At 40.2% G+C, this 17,992-nt stretch overlaps 1 protein-coding gene across 4 annotated transcripts; it reads left to right on the forward strand.

Moving 5' to 3' along the window:
* The first annotated feature begins 35 nt into the window (after positions 1 to 35).
* LOC114796803 (poliovirus receptor-like) lies at positions 36 to 15,836 on the forward strand. 4 transcript variants are annotated; one of them, XM_028991294.1, is made up of 8 exons: positions 36 to 136; positions 1,989 to 2,077; positions 2,314 to 2,413; positions 2,661 to 3,008; positions 3,150 to 3,446; positions 3,700 to 3,808; positions 11,014 to 11,077; positions 14,878 to 14,923. In XM_028991294.1, exons 2-7 carry the CDS (start codon positions 2,069 to 2,071, stop codon positions 11,036 to 11,038), a joined length of 888 nt encoding a protein of 295 aa, XP_028847127.1. In that variant the 5' UTR covers positions 36 to 136; positions 1,989 to 2,068; the 3' UTR covers positions 11,039 to 11,077; positions 14,878 to 14,923. The 4 variants fall into 4 exon arrangements, with proteins under 4 accessions (XP_028847127.1, XP_028847128.1, XP_028847129.1 ...); XM_028991295.1 differs by lacking the exon at positions 14,878 to 14,923 and adding an exon at positions 13,081 to 13,126; XM_028991296.1 differs by lacking the exons at positions 11,014 to 11,077; positions 14,878 to 14,923 and adding an exon at positions 15,779 to 15,836.
* The last annotated feature ends 2,156 nt before the right edge of the window (positions 15,837 to 17,992 follow it).

The raw sequence follows: 17,992 nt of genomic DNA on the forward strand, positions 1-17,992 counted from the left end.
TGGCTGATGGTCTGTTTGACGATCCACGACCGGCTCCGCCCGATAAAGCATCATCGGCAAGGAAATGTACACAACTTTACACAATTCCGCATCGCGGAAATCCGAACAGCCAAGGCTCCGAAGCCACGTGTAAGAGGTAAGAAAACCGTTTCGCTTGCTCGTGTCAGAGATGGTGTTCAACGCGGAGTCCCTTTGTTATTGTCCAGCGCCATGCGACACGTGAAGTAGTCACTGAGCACTTTCAAACGACAGCTCAAGACCTTCCTCTTTAAAGAATATTTAGATTAAATTGTAACTTTGTGTACAGAATCTACAACAGAGTGAATAAAATAGATGTTTTCATAGTTGGGGGTCCTAGTGAACCGGAATTGATCACTTCATCGACGCCTTTTATCCAGAGCGACTTACAACATGCTTTCAAGTTACCATCGATGAAGAACATAGTTGTAAGAGATCACATAATACAAAATTACATAATTTTAAGCCAAAAATTATCAAGCACAAGTTTCTCAATAATTTTTAAATGCAGTGCTGTATAGATGCTACACTGGTGCATGTAATACTTTGCAGTTCTGCCAGGGAAGGGAAACAGAAATTCCTTGGAAATGCACTGTTTTACAGCAAATGAACTGTAACACTGTGCTATTGGTGATTGAACGACATAAAGTGTATTCCGTATACGAATGAAAGATTGTGTAGCTGCTTATCAAATAGGTCCAGAGCACAGTTCGTTTTCAAATGCACCTTCATATCATATCAACCATAATCAAACCATAAAGAGCCTCAAACATTTGTGCGCAGTGTCTAAACATTCTAAATGTCCCCCAGTGTCTAAACATTCTAATGTGGCCTTTTTTTTTATTATCGATGTCATGCCCCCAGTTGACCGGTCCTCCCAGTTGGCCGTTATCATCTGTACCTATCAGCCCCTGCATTAAAAGTTATAAAACCTGTTATTCCAGAGAAACCTGTGTTTCATTTGCACTTGGGTCCCTCTCATGTGACAAGCGATTATTTGCTTACATTTACAGCAGTTACTTTAAAGCAAAGATAATTATTTAAAATCTATCTTTACACCCTTAATTTGATGTCACCATCTATTTGTTTCTCTTGCATTGTGACATCTGCTTTGATGATTAATTTTCTGAATGTAATTTTCTCCAATTGGCAAATTGGAGAACATTAGTAGTAGCCTAGGGGTATCACACTCGCATACAAATCAGAAGACCCAGGTTCAAACCCCACTTACTACCATTGTGTCCCTGAGCAAGACACTTAACTCTAAGTTGCTCCAGGGGGGGACTGTCCCTGTAACTACTGATTGTAAGTCGCTCTGGATAAGGGAGTCTGATAAATGCTGTAAATGTGAATAAAGAGAAATAATAAAACCAGCTTTGTAAGATTTGTTTGTAAGGGAACATCCTCTGAGTATGGGAGGATGGCGAACTAGGAGGGGGACAAGCAAAATGCACTAATTTCATGTACTTTCTGGAGTAAAATGTGTCACTGCTAGTAAAGTAAAGTGAAGTGATTGTCACATGTGATACAAAGCAGCACAGCACACGGTGCACACAGTGAAATTTGTCTTCTGCATATCACCATCCTGTAAAATGGTGAATTTATGTACATTTCTGATCACAACTATTTTGTTGCTATTTAAATTAGAGAATTTTGACAACTGAAAAGTAGGTTCAAGAAGTTTCCATTAGACCAATAGTTTAGGAGTAGACAAGAGAAAGAAGGAAAAGAGAACTGAAGGTTGACGTTCCCCATGAGGTTAGTGATGTATCAATGGGGGATGAGCAGGGAGTCCAATTCATCGAGGATGATAGACCAGAATGACCTATTAAATGTAGTTTGCAAGTGGTGTTATAGTGAAATATAAATAGGCACAGGGATCCTTGAACTGTGCCTTTCCATACTCTGTTTAAATGTTTTAAGAATTTTCATTTTTAAATATTTTATAATTATAGAATATTTTTTTGCAGAAAACTGGAAAAAAACAACATGCTACCAGTTTGCCTTCAGACATACGAGACAGAGGACATCTTGTAACTTCCTGTCAGTCATGCTGAAGGTATATGAATAAGTGTGACGCGGCCTCTGTGTCTGTCTCTTCACACCACGTGGTAAACACGTGGTAAAGAGCAGGAACATGTGCTTGTGATCTATTTTCAGTGGATTCTGTGTTTATTATGAGCATGGTCTTAGTAACAATGTATTGCTGAAGCATTTTGTTGGATGTGTTCTTTTAGTTACAGTTGACAACATTTACATTAGACTGAATTTATTTAATTGTTGTCTCTTTGAAAGTGTTCCAATCCACATTTCGGACGACGCTGCACACATTTTGGATTTATAATTATGATTTTCTTCAGTATTATTCTGAGGAGGTTTCATAACACTTCTGAAGGTACTGCAATTCATAATTTATCTTCTCTCAAGACACAAAGTTTGTACATTCTATATATTCATTAGTCTTTCATGTGATCTGTTTTGTCATCTGACATTTTCTTTGTGATTTTGGGCAATTTCTGCAGTTTCAGTCGTTTACAAGTTAAATATTAGGCAAATTTTGTAATGTATCAATGGATGCATTTTGATTGAGTTTATAATTCAAATGTATATTATCTAACTTAAATATTTCTTGCTTTTTGCAGCATTAATAATTAAAAGGGACGATAAAAATGTCTCTGAAGGAGAAAATGCAACATTGTCCTGCATTTTGACTGACACTAATGAAGAATTAATGCAAGTGATCTGGTACAGAAGGACGATAATGAGACAGTCTGTTGAACATATCTACACAATCTTCCAAAAAAGTCACTTTGCAAATGATGATGTAAATGGATTAAAAGAACGTCTCACTTTTACTGGAAACGTTGCAGAAGGCATAGCGTCGCTTTATTTGACAAATGTGACTTTATTTGATGATGGCGTCTATACCTGCACATTTATTTTGGATCATAGTGGACCAGTCAGTTCAACCATCAAGCTTGATGTTAAAGGTTAGATTGAAAGTTCAATTTCCTCATTCTATTGTGAAAAATCTTTGATTTAAAATCAGCTACATATGAAGTTGTAGCCCAAACTTAATTTTCCGTATAATAAGTTACGTTGTGTTCTCATTAATTGTCCTTCTTCCTTAGTTGGTCCTGTTTTTCATGCATCTGTGGTCACACACCCTGTTGGAAGAGATGAAGTTATACTGGCAGTATGCACAGCTGTGGCCAGGCCTGTGGCACAGTTGTTGTGGGATTTTGGTGGCAAGAGCATCTTGAGGGTGGAGACCAACTCCACCAAACACTTGAATGGGACCAGCACCATCAACAGCTATTTGATGGGTGCGCCCTCAAAGCAGATGAACCACAAAGAGGTCTGCTGTGTGGTCCAGCATCCAACTCTGAGAAATCCGCAGAATGTCAGCTGTAGACTAAATGTGGAGTGTGAGTGTGAACAAATTAAAAAGTAGAAACAGTGGGGCGTAATTGATACTAGAGGGAAAATAATTTGAAAATTATAACATCTTAAATCTGAACGATTAAAAAATGAATCCTGGTTTATTCGTTTTTAGTTATTCCCCTGATAAATTGGTCAGGGCGTTTGCATGCTTCTGCCTGGTCTGCCCCTCATACATGTCTAGAACTGGCCCTGGTCAACAGGGGAGGGAAATGACATATTTTTGTCTTCTTTTATTAGATCCTCCTCTAGCAAAAGTGATACCACTCCAAACTGGAAACAAGGCTGATCATGTTTATCAGTGCGAGGCAGATGCCAACCCGAAGCCCATTGGTTACAACTGGACCAGGTATGCCCTGACGCTTCATTTTACAACATTGTTGTTTATAATATTGTGTTTCCATCTAATGTGCACTGGTATTTTAACTTGTACACAATACACAACCTTTATACTTTATAGACAAACTGAGGCAGCTTTATCTTAAAGGTCCCCTGATATTAATATTTTTATTTAGGGGTGGTAGTAGCCTAGTGGGTAACACACTCGCCTATGAACCAGAAGACCCAGGTTCAAACCCCGCTTACTACCATTGTGTCCCTGAGCAAGACACTTAACCCTGAGTTGCTCCAGGGGGACTGTCCCCTGTATCTAGTGATTGTAAGTCGCTCTGGATAAGGGCGTCTGATAAATGCCATAAATGTAAATGTAAATGTAGGTCTTAGTGGTCCCCTAATACTGTACCTGAAGTCATGAAGTTTGGAAGTTGGTGGAGATGATGTTTTAGGGGAAGGATGTCTTCTGCTGGCACTGCAGTAGCTGAATGTTAAACAGCACCTGAAAAGTCCAGGCTTATACATTTTTCCTTCACACTGCCACTCTCTGAACGCCAAAGCAGAATGACCAAAGCACTCTCTACTCCTATCGCTATTTCTAGTTACTGCAGGCCCATAGACAGGCTAGGGGAGCTCGTGTGGTGGGAATTTTCTCATCTGGGGAGCTGCAATAAAGAAAGTAAATTGAATTGATTTTCCAAGTTTTATTTACCATGCGTATTGGGGGACTTGCAAAAAGAACTCCCACCGTTACTAAGTTCACAAGCATATTTATACCACTGTGGGTAATGAAGGGTGGGAAAGCAGAATCGCGCCTGGACAAGGACACCAGAATCTGTTTTGTGTACGCTTGTCTGGAAAACATCTTAGCCTTGTACATCACCAAGGTTTAAAGTGAGATGCAGTTGTTTTCTGACTGTTCCATGACCAAAGGTGAAAAACTTACAGGGAGTGCAGAATTATTAGGCAAATAAGTATTATGTCCACATCATCCACTTCATACATGTTGTCTTACTCCAAGCTGTATAGGCTCGAAAGCCTACTACCAATTAAGCATATTAGGTGATGTGCATCTCTGTAATGAGAAGGGGTGTGGTCTAATGACATCAACACCCTAAATCAGGTGTGCGTAATTATTAGGCTACTTCCTTTCCTTTGGCAAAATGGGTCAAAAGAAGGACTTGACAGGCTCAGAAAAGTCAAAAATAGTGAGATATCTTGCAGAGGGATGCAGCACTCTTAAAATTGCAAAGCTTCTGAAGCGTGATCATCGAACAATCAAGCGTTTCATTCAAAATAGTCAACAGGGTCGCAAGAAACGTGTGGAAAAACCAAGGCGCAAAATAACTGCCCATGAACTGAGAAAAGTCAAGCGTGCAGCTGCCAAGATGCCACTTGCCACCAGTTTGGCCATATTTCAGAGCTGCAACATCACTGGAGTGCCCAAAAGCACAAGGTGTGCAATACTCAGAGACATGGCCAAGGTAAGAAAGGCTGAAAGACGACCACCACTGAACAAGACACACAAGCTGAAACGTCAAGACTGGGCCAAGAAATATCTCAAGACTGATTTTTCTAAGGTTTTATGGACTGATGAAATGAGAGTGAGTCTTGATGGGCCAGATGGATGGGCCCGTGGCTGGATTGGTAAAGGGCAGAGAGCTCCAGACCGACTCAGACGCCAGCAAGGTGGAGGTGGAGTACTGGTTTGGGCTGGTATCATCAAAGATGAGCTTGTGGGGCCTTTTCGGGTTGAGGATGGAGTCAAGCTCAACTCCCAGTCCTACTGCCAGTTTCTGGAAGACACCTTCTTCAAGCAGTGGTACAGGAAGAAGTCTGCATCCTTCAAGAAAAACATGATTTTCAAGCAGGACAATGCTCCATCACACGCGTCCAAGCGTCCAAGCAAGAAAGGGTATAAAAGAAGAAAAACTAATGACATGGCCTCCTTGTTCACCTGATCTGAACCCCATTGAGAACCTGTGGTCCATCATCAAATGTGAGATTTACAAGGAGGGAAAACAGTACACCTCTCTGAACAGTGTCTGGGAGACTGTGGTTGCTGCTGCACGCAATGTTGATGGTGAACAGATCAAAACACTGACAGAATCCATGGATGGCAGGCTTTTGAGTGTCCTTGCAAAGAAAGGTGGCTATATTGGTCGCTGATTTGTTTTTGTTTTGTTTTTGAATGTCAGAAATGTATATTTGTGAATGTGGAGATGTTATATTGGTTTCACTGGTAAAAATAAATAATTGAAATGGGTATATATTTGTTTTTTGTTAAGTTGCTTAATAATTATGCACAATAATAGTCACCTGCACACACAGATATCCCCCTAAAATAGCTACAAATAAAAACAAACTAAAAATTACTTCCAAAAACATTCAGCTTTGATATTAATGAGTTTTTTGGGTTCATTGAGAACATGGTTGTTGTTCAATAATAAAATTATTCCTCAAAAATACAACTTGCCTAATAATTCTGCACTCCCTGTATAGTGTCCACATTTCTTCCCTCTATGCTCGTATTAATGTTAAATAATCACACAAAGTGAAATTTGTATGATAGAGGACCTTTAAGAATCATTCACCATTCACATCATTCAATCATTCACAACATGGTAGCATTCTAGAAGAGCTTGGCATAGGATACTACTAATTATACAATGGCAAGCCACTGCCCTCCCTGGTGCCGCCGTGGTTTCTGCTTGAGCTCTACGGACTAAGCCCTTGGAGGGGGGCTCTGTCATGGCTGGGCGCTGCTGGCCACTCAGTCAGTGCTAATCAGCATTGAAACAAAATTCTCTGGTCTGAAGTGACCTAGTCAGGATATAGGGAAAGATGACTGCAGCAACGTACAAAGACATCCTGGAAGAAAACCTGCTTCAGAGCGCGCTTGAACTCAGCCTGGGGCGACGGTTCATCTTTCAGCATGACAACAACCCTAAACCCACAGCCAAGATATCAAAGGAGTGGCTTCAGGAGAGTTCAGACTTTAATTCGGTTGAATATCTCTGGAGATATCTTAAAATGGCTGTGTGCACTGATGCTTTCCATCCAACCTGATGGAACTTGAGAGGTGCTGCAAGAGGAATGGGCCAAACTGTCCAAGGATAGGTGTGCCAAGCTTGTGGCTTCATTTTCAAAAAGACTTGAGTCTGTAATTGCTGCCAAAAGTGCATTGACAAAAGTATTGAGCAAAGGCTGTGAACAGTTATGTGCTTTACATTTTACATTTAAGGCATTTGGCAGATGCTCTTATCCAGAGCGACTTACAACGTGCTTCCATGTTACAATCAATGAAGTGATCAATTCTCCCAACTTTTATTCACTCTGTTGTAGTTTCGATACACAAGTTAGATAATAAGAATGTTACAAGTTAATCTAAATATTCTCTAAAGATGAAGGTCTTGAGCTGCCGTTTGAAAATACTCAGTGACTGAGCTGTTCTGACCTCGAGGGGAAGTTCATTCCACCACCGAGGGGCCAAGACGGAGAAGAGTCTAGATGAATGTCTTCCTTTTTCCTTCAGAGATAATAATACACTGATTTCTGTTTTTCATCCTTGATAAAAACACCAGGGGATTGTGGTCAGTAAAAACTAAAACAGGCAGTGCAGTGGACCCAATGTATACCTGAAGCGTTGTAATGCCAAAATCGATGCTAACGCTTCCTTTCAATGGTTCTGTAGTTCACCTGATGTTTCATGAACTTTTTTTGAAAAGAAGCAGATGGGATGATCAACTCTATCCGCATCTTCTTGTAACAGCTGTGGTGCTGCAATAAAGTCGACTGAGTTGATTACCAAGTTTAATTTACCATGCGCATGGGGGGACTCGCAAGAAGAACTCCCACCCGTTAGTAAGTTCACAAGCATATTTATACCACTCTGGGTGACGCAGGGTAGGAAAGCAGCCGCGGACCGGTTTGGACAAAGGCGCCAGAATCTTTCTTGTTATCAGCTTTTGCGTAGCATAACACACTAGGTTTTGAAAACATCTTAGCCTTAGATTGTTCCATGGCTAAAGGTGATGGTCAAACAACAGGCCCATCCATTTTTCCCTTCACACCAGGAAGCACAAAAGGGTCATAAACAGAGTCAACAATAGTGGGGTCACTCGCTGCAGACTGAACAAACCCAACATCTTTTGTTGAGGATTTGAGGTGAACCGTGCTTTGATGTTGAGGTGAACCGTGCTTTTTTTTTTTATACGTTTTGGGTATTTAGCAATGAGGTGGCCTGTCTTGTGACAATAAAAACATGTGCAACCATCACTAAATGAAATGGGCGAAGTTCAAAATATGTTTCGATCCCGACCTGGTTTTCATGAGACTGAAGAAAACACTACCTTATGAGTAAGCACAGATAGGAAATCCCGGATGAGCCCCCAAAATTTGTTACATCCCTGGTCTAGGGTCAGGGACGTAACAAATTGGACAAAGGAGCAGCAGCAGCTAATGGTCAAACACTTCAATGACTAATCCAGTTGCAGCCATCCCATTGGATGCTGAAATATGATTTTTTAAACATAGATTTGGAAACGTTTTGATTTGATCAGAATCTTAGATTATGGTTATGATACTTTACAAAAACCCCAAAGCAGCTGTAATTACAAATTAATTTAAATACAAAAGACTTACAATAGCATTTAGAGCTCCTGGCAGTGGTAATTAGAACACATTCTAAAACCAGAGGTGTATTTAGAGGAGGAAAGGAACAGAAATTATTATTACATGCTGATGACATTCTACTCTTGATCACTGACCCACACAATTCGGTACCACCATTAATGGACCTTATTCAGAAATATTCAACTCTCTGTATACAAAATTAATTTGAGCAAATCAGAAATAATGCCTATATATAAATGATGTAACCCAAACAGAGCTTCACAATTTAACTTCAGATGGATTTGAAATGGTATGAAATATCTAGGAATTAGGCTTAGCCAGGACCTTATAGATAAAAGGTCTGTTTTGTATCTGGGGCAGTGGTGGCCTAAGCGGCCCCTTAATCGGTTGCCGGATCGAATCCTGACCTCCCAAGGTGCCTCTGAGCAAAGCACGGTCCCCACACACTGCTCCCAGGGTGCCTATTGCTCACTAAGGGTGGTGGTTAAATGTTGTGTCACCGTGTGCTGTGCAGCAATGTTTCACAATGACCATTACTTCACTTTCACTTCTGTAAAAGAAGCATAAACTCTCTACACAAAGCACTGTATTAAAACATTCCAATCTGATGTTACCTGACAGGAGGAGGCATGGCACAATAGAGGTTAAAAGTCTTTAATTTATAAACACCAGTAGATTACTATGCAGATACATATAAATATTGTATGTAAAAAAGGTACCAATGTTACAGAAAACAGAGAGATCTGGGAAGGTAGAGGGAAAACCCTCTAGCTCACGATGGAAAGGAAAAAAAAAAGTGCCCTGTGTCCACAAGAGAAAATTATTTTATACATTTGACTCACAGGAAGTTGTCACAGACCAGTCAAAATGGTTTTTTTCTGTCCTGTCACCCCCTTGGCTTCTCCTGTTTTGTGGGGTGTCATAGCCCGACAAAGTGGGGGACCCCAAACAAATGGCTGGCCTTTCATACCTCCTACTCGGGGGTGGCCGTTTAACAAAGATATGGAGAACACAGAGGTGATGAGCCTCTATGCAAGACAAAAATGCAGAATGTGATGGATTTGTGAATTCCCGTCTTACAGTTCACTTTCACATCACTTACACTAATGCCTTTGAATGAATCATATTACAAAATATTGGAATTAATCTAAATAAATGGGCAAAACTCAAATGATCAATTTGAGCCAAAGTTAATGTTGTTAAAATGGTGGTTGCCATCTGTCAATGATGTTATCTATAACCATTGGTGGTTTTCGATACAAGCAACAGGGAGGCATCAAGGTGGGGGTGGCATTGTGGGCATCAAGGTTATTATAGTTAATGAAAACGAACGATAAAACTAAAACTAGAATTGAAAAAGCATTTTCGTTAACTGAAATAAAGAGTTAAAAAAAAAGAAAACTAACTGAAACTGTTTTGTGTGTATACAAAATGAACTTAAACGAACTAATATTATAGCAAAAACGTCCTTCGTTTTCGTCTTTGTAATCAGCCTTTTGGGTTGAATTAAAATCTATTTACTTCACGCTGCGAGTTTTAAGCCAGGTTTTTGACCATTATGGTAACACGTGGTCTGTGACGTCACGTGTCCATAGTCTGTCCGTGACGCCGCCGGCTAGCGTGATGGCTGCAGCGAAAGTCGGAAGAAAGCGGAAGAAAGTCCTATTTGGGATTTCTTTGATTATGACAGTGGCAAAAATAAAAGTAAGTGCCTTGTTGTAGAAGCAGGTGATACAATATGTGGAATACTTCTCAAGGGGAAAAACCCCATGAATCTGAAAGTCCATTTGAAAAGCTCACACAAAAAGGCGAACCAAGAGTACCTGAACAAGCTAGCCTCTCGCCCGCCCTCCCCCGAAAGAGAAGCGGTAGCCAGGCCAGGTAACATGGGAAAGGAACGTGATACTACAGCATCCATAATGGACCAAGTAGCTGCTGGCTAGTAAATACGCAGGAACACCACAAATGAGAAGAAGCATTGGTAAATATGTTTATTAAGACTGGAATGTCTACACGACTGTGTGACTCGATTACCTTCAAAAAGTTCACCACTTCACTCGAACCAAAATTAAAAACACCCGGAGCTGCAAGAGTCAATAACCTTATCGGAGCTAAGATGGATAAGGCTATTCTGGTGATTTTGATTCATGCACCTGACAAATATCCTAATTTACAAAAAAAAAAACTAAAACTAACACTGTAACTAATAAAAACTAAACTAAAACTAAGCAATTTAAAAAAAACTAGTAAATCTGCCTCTAAAAACTAATTAAAACTAACTGAATTTGAAAAAAAAAATCTAAACGAAATAAAAACTAAAACTAATGAAAAATCCAAAACTATTATAACTGTGGTGGGCATGGGGAATTTTTTTGCATGCATGCGCCCATGCTGCCCTGACATCATGATTGCATGGCCACCGATCTATTCCACACTTGTGGGGAGTAAGGGGGCCTCATTTTACAATGTGCACCTGCTGCTTCGGGGGGGGGGGGGGGGGGGGGGGGGGGGGGGGGGTGGGGATTGAAATGTAATATTTTTGAATCTAAATGGCACAAACTGAAATTAAATTGTATGAACTCCCAGGTGCATTCCTAGGTGGTGGACGTGATTGTTGACACAGGATCAGCAGTGTCCTTTCTGCCTCACGGTAACTATGAACAGAGCTTCAGTCAAATTCCACTGACTACACCTACAGCCAGGTCGGTGACTTATTCAAAAGATCACATTCCTGTCCTCGGGTTTTTGCCCTGCTTGACCGTATGGTCACAGCAATCTTCTTTATCATGCAGCATGGAACAACACTGCTAGGAAGAGATTTAATGCATGAACTGAAAGTGTGCATAGCAGACAACAAGGTGCTCGTTTCTGAGCCTCTCACAGCCTTCAACTCTTCTGCTCCAGTACTGGAATGTCCTGATACATCTCCCCCTGCTTTTGGCTTTGTTAAAAACTTTTACTTGGTGAAAATTGATCAGACTATAAATTGACAAGTGTGACAAAAGCTTCACAGATGACCACTGTCCACCAGACAAGCTGTTTCTGAGGAACTGCAACATCTAGAGTCTGCTGGTGTAATTGAATGTATAGTTGCCTCTGCTTGGTCGCCATACAAAAGAAATCTAGAAAAATTTGATTTTGTCGATCTGCAGTAACCAAAGAAAGCAGTTGTTGTGGATTCTTTTCCATTGCCTCACATGAAGTAATTGCTGTAAACTCAAAGGTTCTCTACCTTTGACCTGACCAGCGCTTACTACCAGGTACCTCTACATGGTGATTTCATTACTCACAATGGACCACGATTGCTTTTGCCAAAAATGATGTCCATCGTCCTCTCTGACTTGCCTGGAGTGGAATATTCCATGGATGATGTAATTCAATCAGGAGAAGTGTCACTTTTAGTCTTAAAAGGACCGTATACAGGCAATCGCTCCTGTCCCTGTGCCTACTGACGTTTCTTCCTTGCTTACACAAGTCTGGACACACATTCCAATGGACTGCTGCAGTGCAGGATAGCTTTGAGCAGGCAAAGGACATGATAGTAGTCAGCCCTGACCCGGCTCTCTTTGTATACTACTGTTTCTACTGATGCCCCAGTCTAAGGCCTTGGTGCTGTATTGTCTCAATGGATTTGGATGGTGTGGAACGGACCAAAATATGCTACAGTTGAGAAGAAAGCCAGTAGAAGAAAGCCTCACAGTCAGACTACACCCAGTGATGACATTGACAAATTGTTACACCACCTTGTTCTGTTTCTGATGCTCTTTCAGTCACTTACTTTACTGCGGCCTGCACTGTTTGTACAGAAGTGAAAGTGAAGGTGATGGTCATTGTGATGCACAGCACACAGTGACCCATCATCCTTACTCCCCGGCGCCCAGGGAGAAGTGTGTGGGGATGGTGCTTTGCACAGTGGCACCTTGGCAGCTCGGGATTCAAACCAGCAACCTTCTGATGACAGGGCCGCTTCCTTAACCGCTAGACCACCACTACCCTGCTTCATCTTTCACGGCTCATGTCTAATTGTACCTCTTGCTCTACATTCCAAGCTAGTGTCCCTAGCACATGAGTCACCAAGGCATGGTGAGGACCAAACAACAACTTCATGATCTGTACTAGTGGATGATCTGGTTCACTCTGCCATCAGCACCTGCTCCATGATTCTTAGATCCTTTGCACATTCACAAAAAGCTACGTGATTGGTCAGTGGTGGCCCTAGCGGTTGTAGCGTCTGCGTAGGATCACAGATGGTTGATCTTCAAAGACCCTTTTAACCTTTGACATTTACATACAAATTACAAACCTGGACCCTCAGCCTGATCGTCCCCGTCTTCCCCCACTGTCACAAACATGATGCTAAACAGACTGGGTCTGCAAACTGCTCATGGGGGGTTCCAAGCTTCAAAGCATTCCATAAAGACCTCCGGCCTGGCCCCACCTTTGCAATACACAATCACGCACACACTTAAACATATTGTCTGTATCTTGTGCTAGGAATATGTGATTATAAGTGGATCCCGTATATGCACGCGTTGTGTGTACGTTCCCTTGTATGAATTATACTAGTTACAACTTTCTATTTTTGCATTAGGTAAACTCTAATTACCTATAATTAAGTGTATAAGTGTATCTCTGATTTCCTACTTCCTAAAGGTCCCTTTCTTGGTATCAGAAGGAACATCTCTTTACTACTGAAACAGTGATGCATACCATGTGATCACAAAATACATCATACAATTTCTATAAGGTAGAAATTGTAACTGCAACGAACTACAGTTTCTCTCTGGACCAGCCATAAAAATTCCGGTCAGTCGTAAACCCAGACAAAGGGAACTTCTCCCGCCAAAATGTCACACTTGTGATTGGCCATTCAGGCCACATGATGGGCGTGCCAGAAAGCATCAAAAAGAGCGTCACACAGGCACGCATTGCTCAGAACTTCTCTTCTTCCTCCCGAGACACTTTTTCAACACTTTGTTACTCTTTGGCAAGTTTACCTCAAGGAGGACTTCCAGCTCAAGATCGAAAGGTTGAGGATCGCGACCCTACCACATCAGGACTCCTTTGCATGAAACAAGGACCGATGCAAGTAAACTATTTAGATACATGTTTAAACCCCCTTTTTAAGGTGAACTTAAGAATTCTCTGACGATTCTCATTAGGCTGTGGTTAATTGATGTGTAATACTGCATTCTCTTTTCATCACTTTCCTTTACCCTGTATGTATATGTTTGTCTAATTGTTGTATGTTAGCTATAGCCGTGTTTATTAAATTCTTTAAATTCACAATCGTTTGTTTCTGTGTGCTGCTCACAGCTGAGTCACTGAACGTTGACCTTTTAAGCTACATGCTAAATTACTGCTAGCACGCAGAGTGGGAAAGCTACCTTTCCTGGCAAGAGGGGGGATAATCGTTCCCAGAATTGATAAATAATTATATTATCTGCTCCGTGACGGACAGATCAAGTAATTGTAACATTAATTCTGCTACAGTTTATCCCAAAATCTAATCTAAATGTTTATTGTTAATTATAACCAGTTATAATTAATTATAGATATTTCCTCTTGAGCTAATTGTTACACGGTTAAGGAAGCGGCCCCGGAAGCAGGAGGTTGCTGATTCGAATCCCGATCCGCCAAGGTGCCACTGAGGTGCCACTGGGCAAAGCCACCATCCCCCACACACTGCTCCCCAGGCGCCTGTCATGGCTGCCCACTGCTCACTCAGGGTGATGGTTAAAAGCACATTTGCTACAGTGTATCACAATGTCAATCACTTCACTGTTTGATGACGAAATGACGGAAATACGTTGAATACTACTCACCTCACTGCCTCACTCCTACAAGGGAATTACACCAGCCAAGTTGGCCGAAGGACTATGTGACTAAGTGAAGCATATACTGCATACAGCTACTGAGGGTTAGCTTGTACAGATGTTGTTCATTTGTGTAAATATGATGATTGTTGTTAATGTTTACAAGTTCTGTACATAATCTTTATGTATACGTGGTATTTTATGTCTGTATACTGTTATACTGTCAACTTGGACTGTATCTGTAGTTGTATTGTACTTTTTTGGTTGTTTATTAGTTTGTTAATAAAAACTTTCATTTACAAAAGAAAATCATTCACCAAGAGCTTCATCAAATTGCAGCTGCAGACAAACTAAAGGTGACAAATATCATCTGTATATCTATGGAGAAGGAATCTTTTTTTGTGAGGGTTAGTTCTGGTGAAAGGTCATCTAATAGCTGTTGCACATAATGCATTCTAGAAGTCGATGTTCCTCTTTCCGGCATCCTTGATACCTTTTTACCAAACAAGGTCCCAAGTGTGGGTTGTAGAAATAATTATCTGGCCCTGTTGTGTTATATCAACCAAGTTAGGATTTCAGAAGACTTTTGCTCTTTGAAAATTTTCTGTTGATGGTCTCTCTTCTTTTTTTCTAGTGAAAACATGGCTCTGCTTTCCAATAAAGTCAGAACTGAAGGAGACAAATTGATTTTTCCGAGATTGACATCTGATCTTGAATGGCTTGTATGTCTGTGAAGTATCAAATGAATATGGGAGCACTGTGGCTTCGCTTCATCTTTATGTTGCAAACTGGTAATATTTTTTATATTTGCACAATATATTAAAACTGCAGCACATCAGTGCAGATATCTTCTGTTATTCAAAACCTTGAGTTTATTATTAAGTTTATGCACTGGTTTAGTTGTTATGGCTGTCAGGTCAACAAGATATTTTGATTTATCTCCCATGATGAAATAAATGGAATAATAGTGTAAACATTGTAAAATGAGAACAAGTCCATGGTTTCTGCTGTGTGTCACCAGCACAAAACCTAAAGCTCTAAACAGCAGATATTTTGTCTGTGTCAGTGTTATGGGATAAAGGAAAATATTCCAGAAGATGCTTGTTCATGGCTCCACGTTACCCTTTTTGTTTATCAATCAGCATTCTGATGAAGTTTAACTTCAGAGGGAACGTTTACTGTTACTCACCCAATTTATGGAATGCTACTCAAATTATTACATGCTGTTATTCATTTCTTTCATGAGCTATATATATATTGGAAGCTTTTCTTTGTTCAGCGCTTTATTCTAGTTCCACATAATGTTCTTTAATATAGTTGCAATCACCACATGAAATAAATGACATTTTTCTATATATTATATTGTAGCATCTCAGACTAATGAAGGCACGGTTTGTACAGTTCCTATGTTTGGTTCCACAGGATATACTGTTTACTTTTGGTCATGAAATTCTCTGCAGAGAATGACTGAAGCCTCTAATGAAAAATTGAATCTGCTATAAACATTTGAAGACTGCACTGATCTTTTCCTCTAGAATTTAAACCTGTTGCCTGGATCCTAATCACAGTCACAATTGCTGTCATTGGGATTGGATTTGGGGTGTATCCGTTTCAGCGGTGAGTAGACTGTACTTTTGAACATGTGTCACTGGAATGAGAACATTGACATGGTTCATTGTTAATTGTTTAATACTTAATATGTTAAATGCTATTAATACATTAAAAATGTCTATTTTTCTTTACAGACACCCTGGAATATTGGTAAATATTAAATAATATGTTATAACAATATAATAATTATTATGTGCTGCATGCTATTGGAATCCTCAGAAAGCTTAGATCAGTGTCACATTGATTTACGTGATTTAAAATAAACAAAAGTAAATTGCTCAAGGGCCAAAACAAAAGAACATTCTCTGCTGTGGTCTACACCAAATACACTCTGTGCTGGGACGTGAACACAACCATGCCACACAATATAACGAAAAAGTGAGGGGAGGCACAAACATTTAATCAGGTCCTGATTTACAGTGAAACTACAAGAAACACATGTGAGTAATTAAGACAAATAGGTAGGTATAAAGATGGTGTAATTGATCTGTTCTTACATTTAATTGATTAAATTCATGTCTCTCTTAGACGTGGTTTAATGAAGGATGCTTGTAACAAAACAGATCAACCGACTCAAGAGTCTCCCAGAAGGACAGAGGTACATTTCATTGCCGTGGCTCAAAGTGAAACTGATGAAGTCCAAGAAACAACATAAAAGTGAAACTGCTGTCCATAAATGAAAACATCAGGACTGAATTGATTGTGGACATTGCAAAGACGCGAAACAGATAAGAATGATCATATTTCAATGCACACAATGAACCTCTGAGATGGAACACTCACATTGACCAGTCTTGAGTGCTTGAGTGCTTTTTTTTTTTTTTTTTTTTAACCAAATGTTTCACCTTTTGGATGAGACACTCGGGACTCAAGGACTAATAAGAATCCTTTTACACACCCCAACTCTGTGCCGGGTTTATAGAGACTAGGATGGTAGTAGCCTAGTGGGTAAGACACTTGCTGTGAACCAGGAGACCCAGGTTCAAATCCCACTTACTACCATTGTGTCCCTGAGCAAGGACACTTAACCCTAAGTTGCTCCAGGGAGATGTCCCTTGTAATACTGATTTAAGTTGCTCTGGATAAGGGCGTCTGATTAAATGCTGTTGTAAATGTAAATGTACTAGGACTAGGAATGCCGTTACCTTCATGGATGCTTTGTTCACTATTTTCATCATCAAAAGCCACTTCATGAGATGCTCATTAACATGAGTTGAATGATAAGAAACGCCTTTCCATGGCTGCCCACTGCTCACTAAGGGTGATTAGTTTTTGGTGTGTGCCCCATGTGCTGTGCATCACAATGACAATCACTTCACTTTCATAAGCCCTTCAGGACCATGTTAAAACCATCCCTGCTGTCTTGGTTAAGGTGTTATACGTAAGTTATTTTATTGTTATTTGTTATTAATAGTCGTGTCAATTGTCAAAATACAATACCCATAAATGGGTCTAACCTAGAACCTTTTAGGTACACATGGTATTATGAGACAGGACTGGTTTATTGGGGTGCTTATTTCTGTCCTCCTAAATTTTCATCTTATTACCGCAAGTTTAAACTTTGTCCAATTTTTTATTAAAGTTAGATTGTTTTACGAATCAGTACAGGTCCCTCTTGGAGCAGGGCAGAGGACGCCAAAAAACACAGCTGGCGAGACACATTCGCATTATAGGTTTGAAAGAAGGAGCGGAGGGTCGCAGACCTGTTTGAGTTTTTCCAGGACGTTGCTGCCGAAACTACTGGGAATTAAGATCAAACATGATGCAGTTAAACATTTACCAGGCGCATAGAACACTTGGTCCTACACATTCTCCATACTTTGGTATCCGAGTTGTTTGCGGGGGTGGGTGGGTGTTTATCAAAATTAGTTTTTGGTAAAGGGGTGGACTGGTTATTGTTCTGTTTTGGGTGTTTCATTGTTTTTTTTTTTATTTTGACCATTATCTGCAGTTCCATCAACACAAAACCCTTTCATGCTGGGATTTCTATATTATTAAGTCTATTTCAATTTAGCGGTACAGTCTGATTATGAGTGATCTTAAATGTATTGGCCTTAATGTAAAAGGTATTAAATATGTTATTAAAAGGCAAAGGAGAAATGTCAAATTGCATTGTTGCAAGATACTCACCTCTCTGG

Source organism: Denticeps clupeoides, chromosome 9 (assembly GCF_900700375.1).
Source record: "Denticeps clupeoides chromosome 9, fDenClu1.1, whole genome shotgun sequence".
Lineage (NCBI taxonomy): Eukaryota > Metazoa > Chordata > Actinopteri > Clupeiformes > Denticipitidae > Denticeps > Denticeps clupeoides.

Bases quoted from the DNA above. Each gene is read 5' to 3' on its own strand.
- LOC114796803 (XM_028991293.1), top strand. The intron at 2,414-2,660 runs GTACTGCAATTC...TGCTTTTTGCAG, and splicing joins GTTTCATAACACTTCTGAAG to CATTAATAATTAAAAGGGAC. The intron at 3,009-3,149 runs GTTAGATTGAAA...CTTCTTCCTTAG, and splicing joins CATCAAGCTTGATGTTAAAG to TTGGTCCTGTTTTTCATGCA.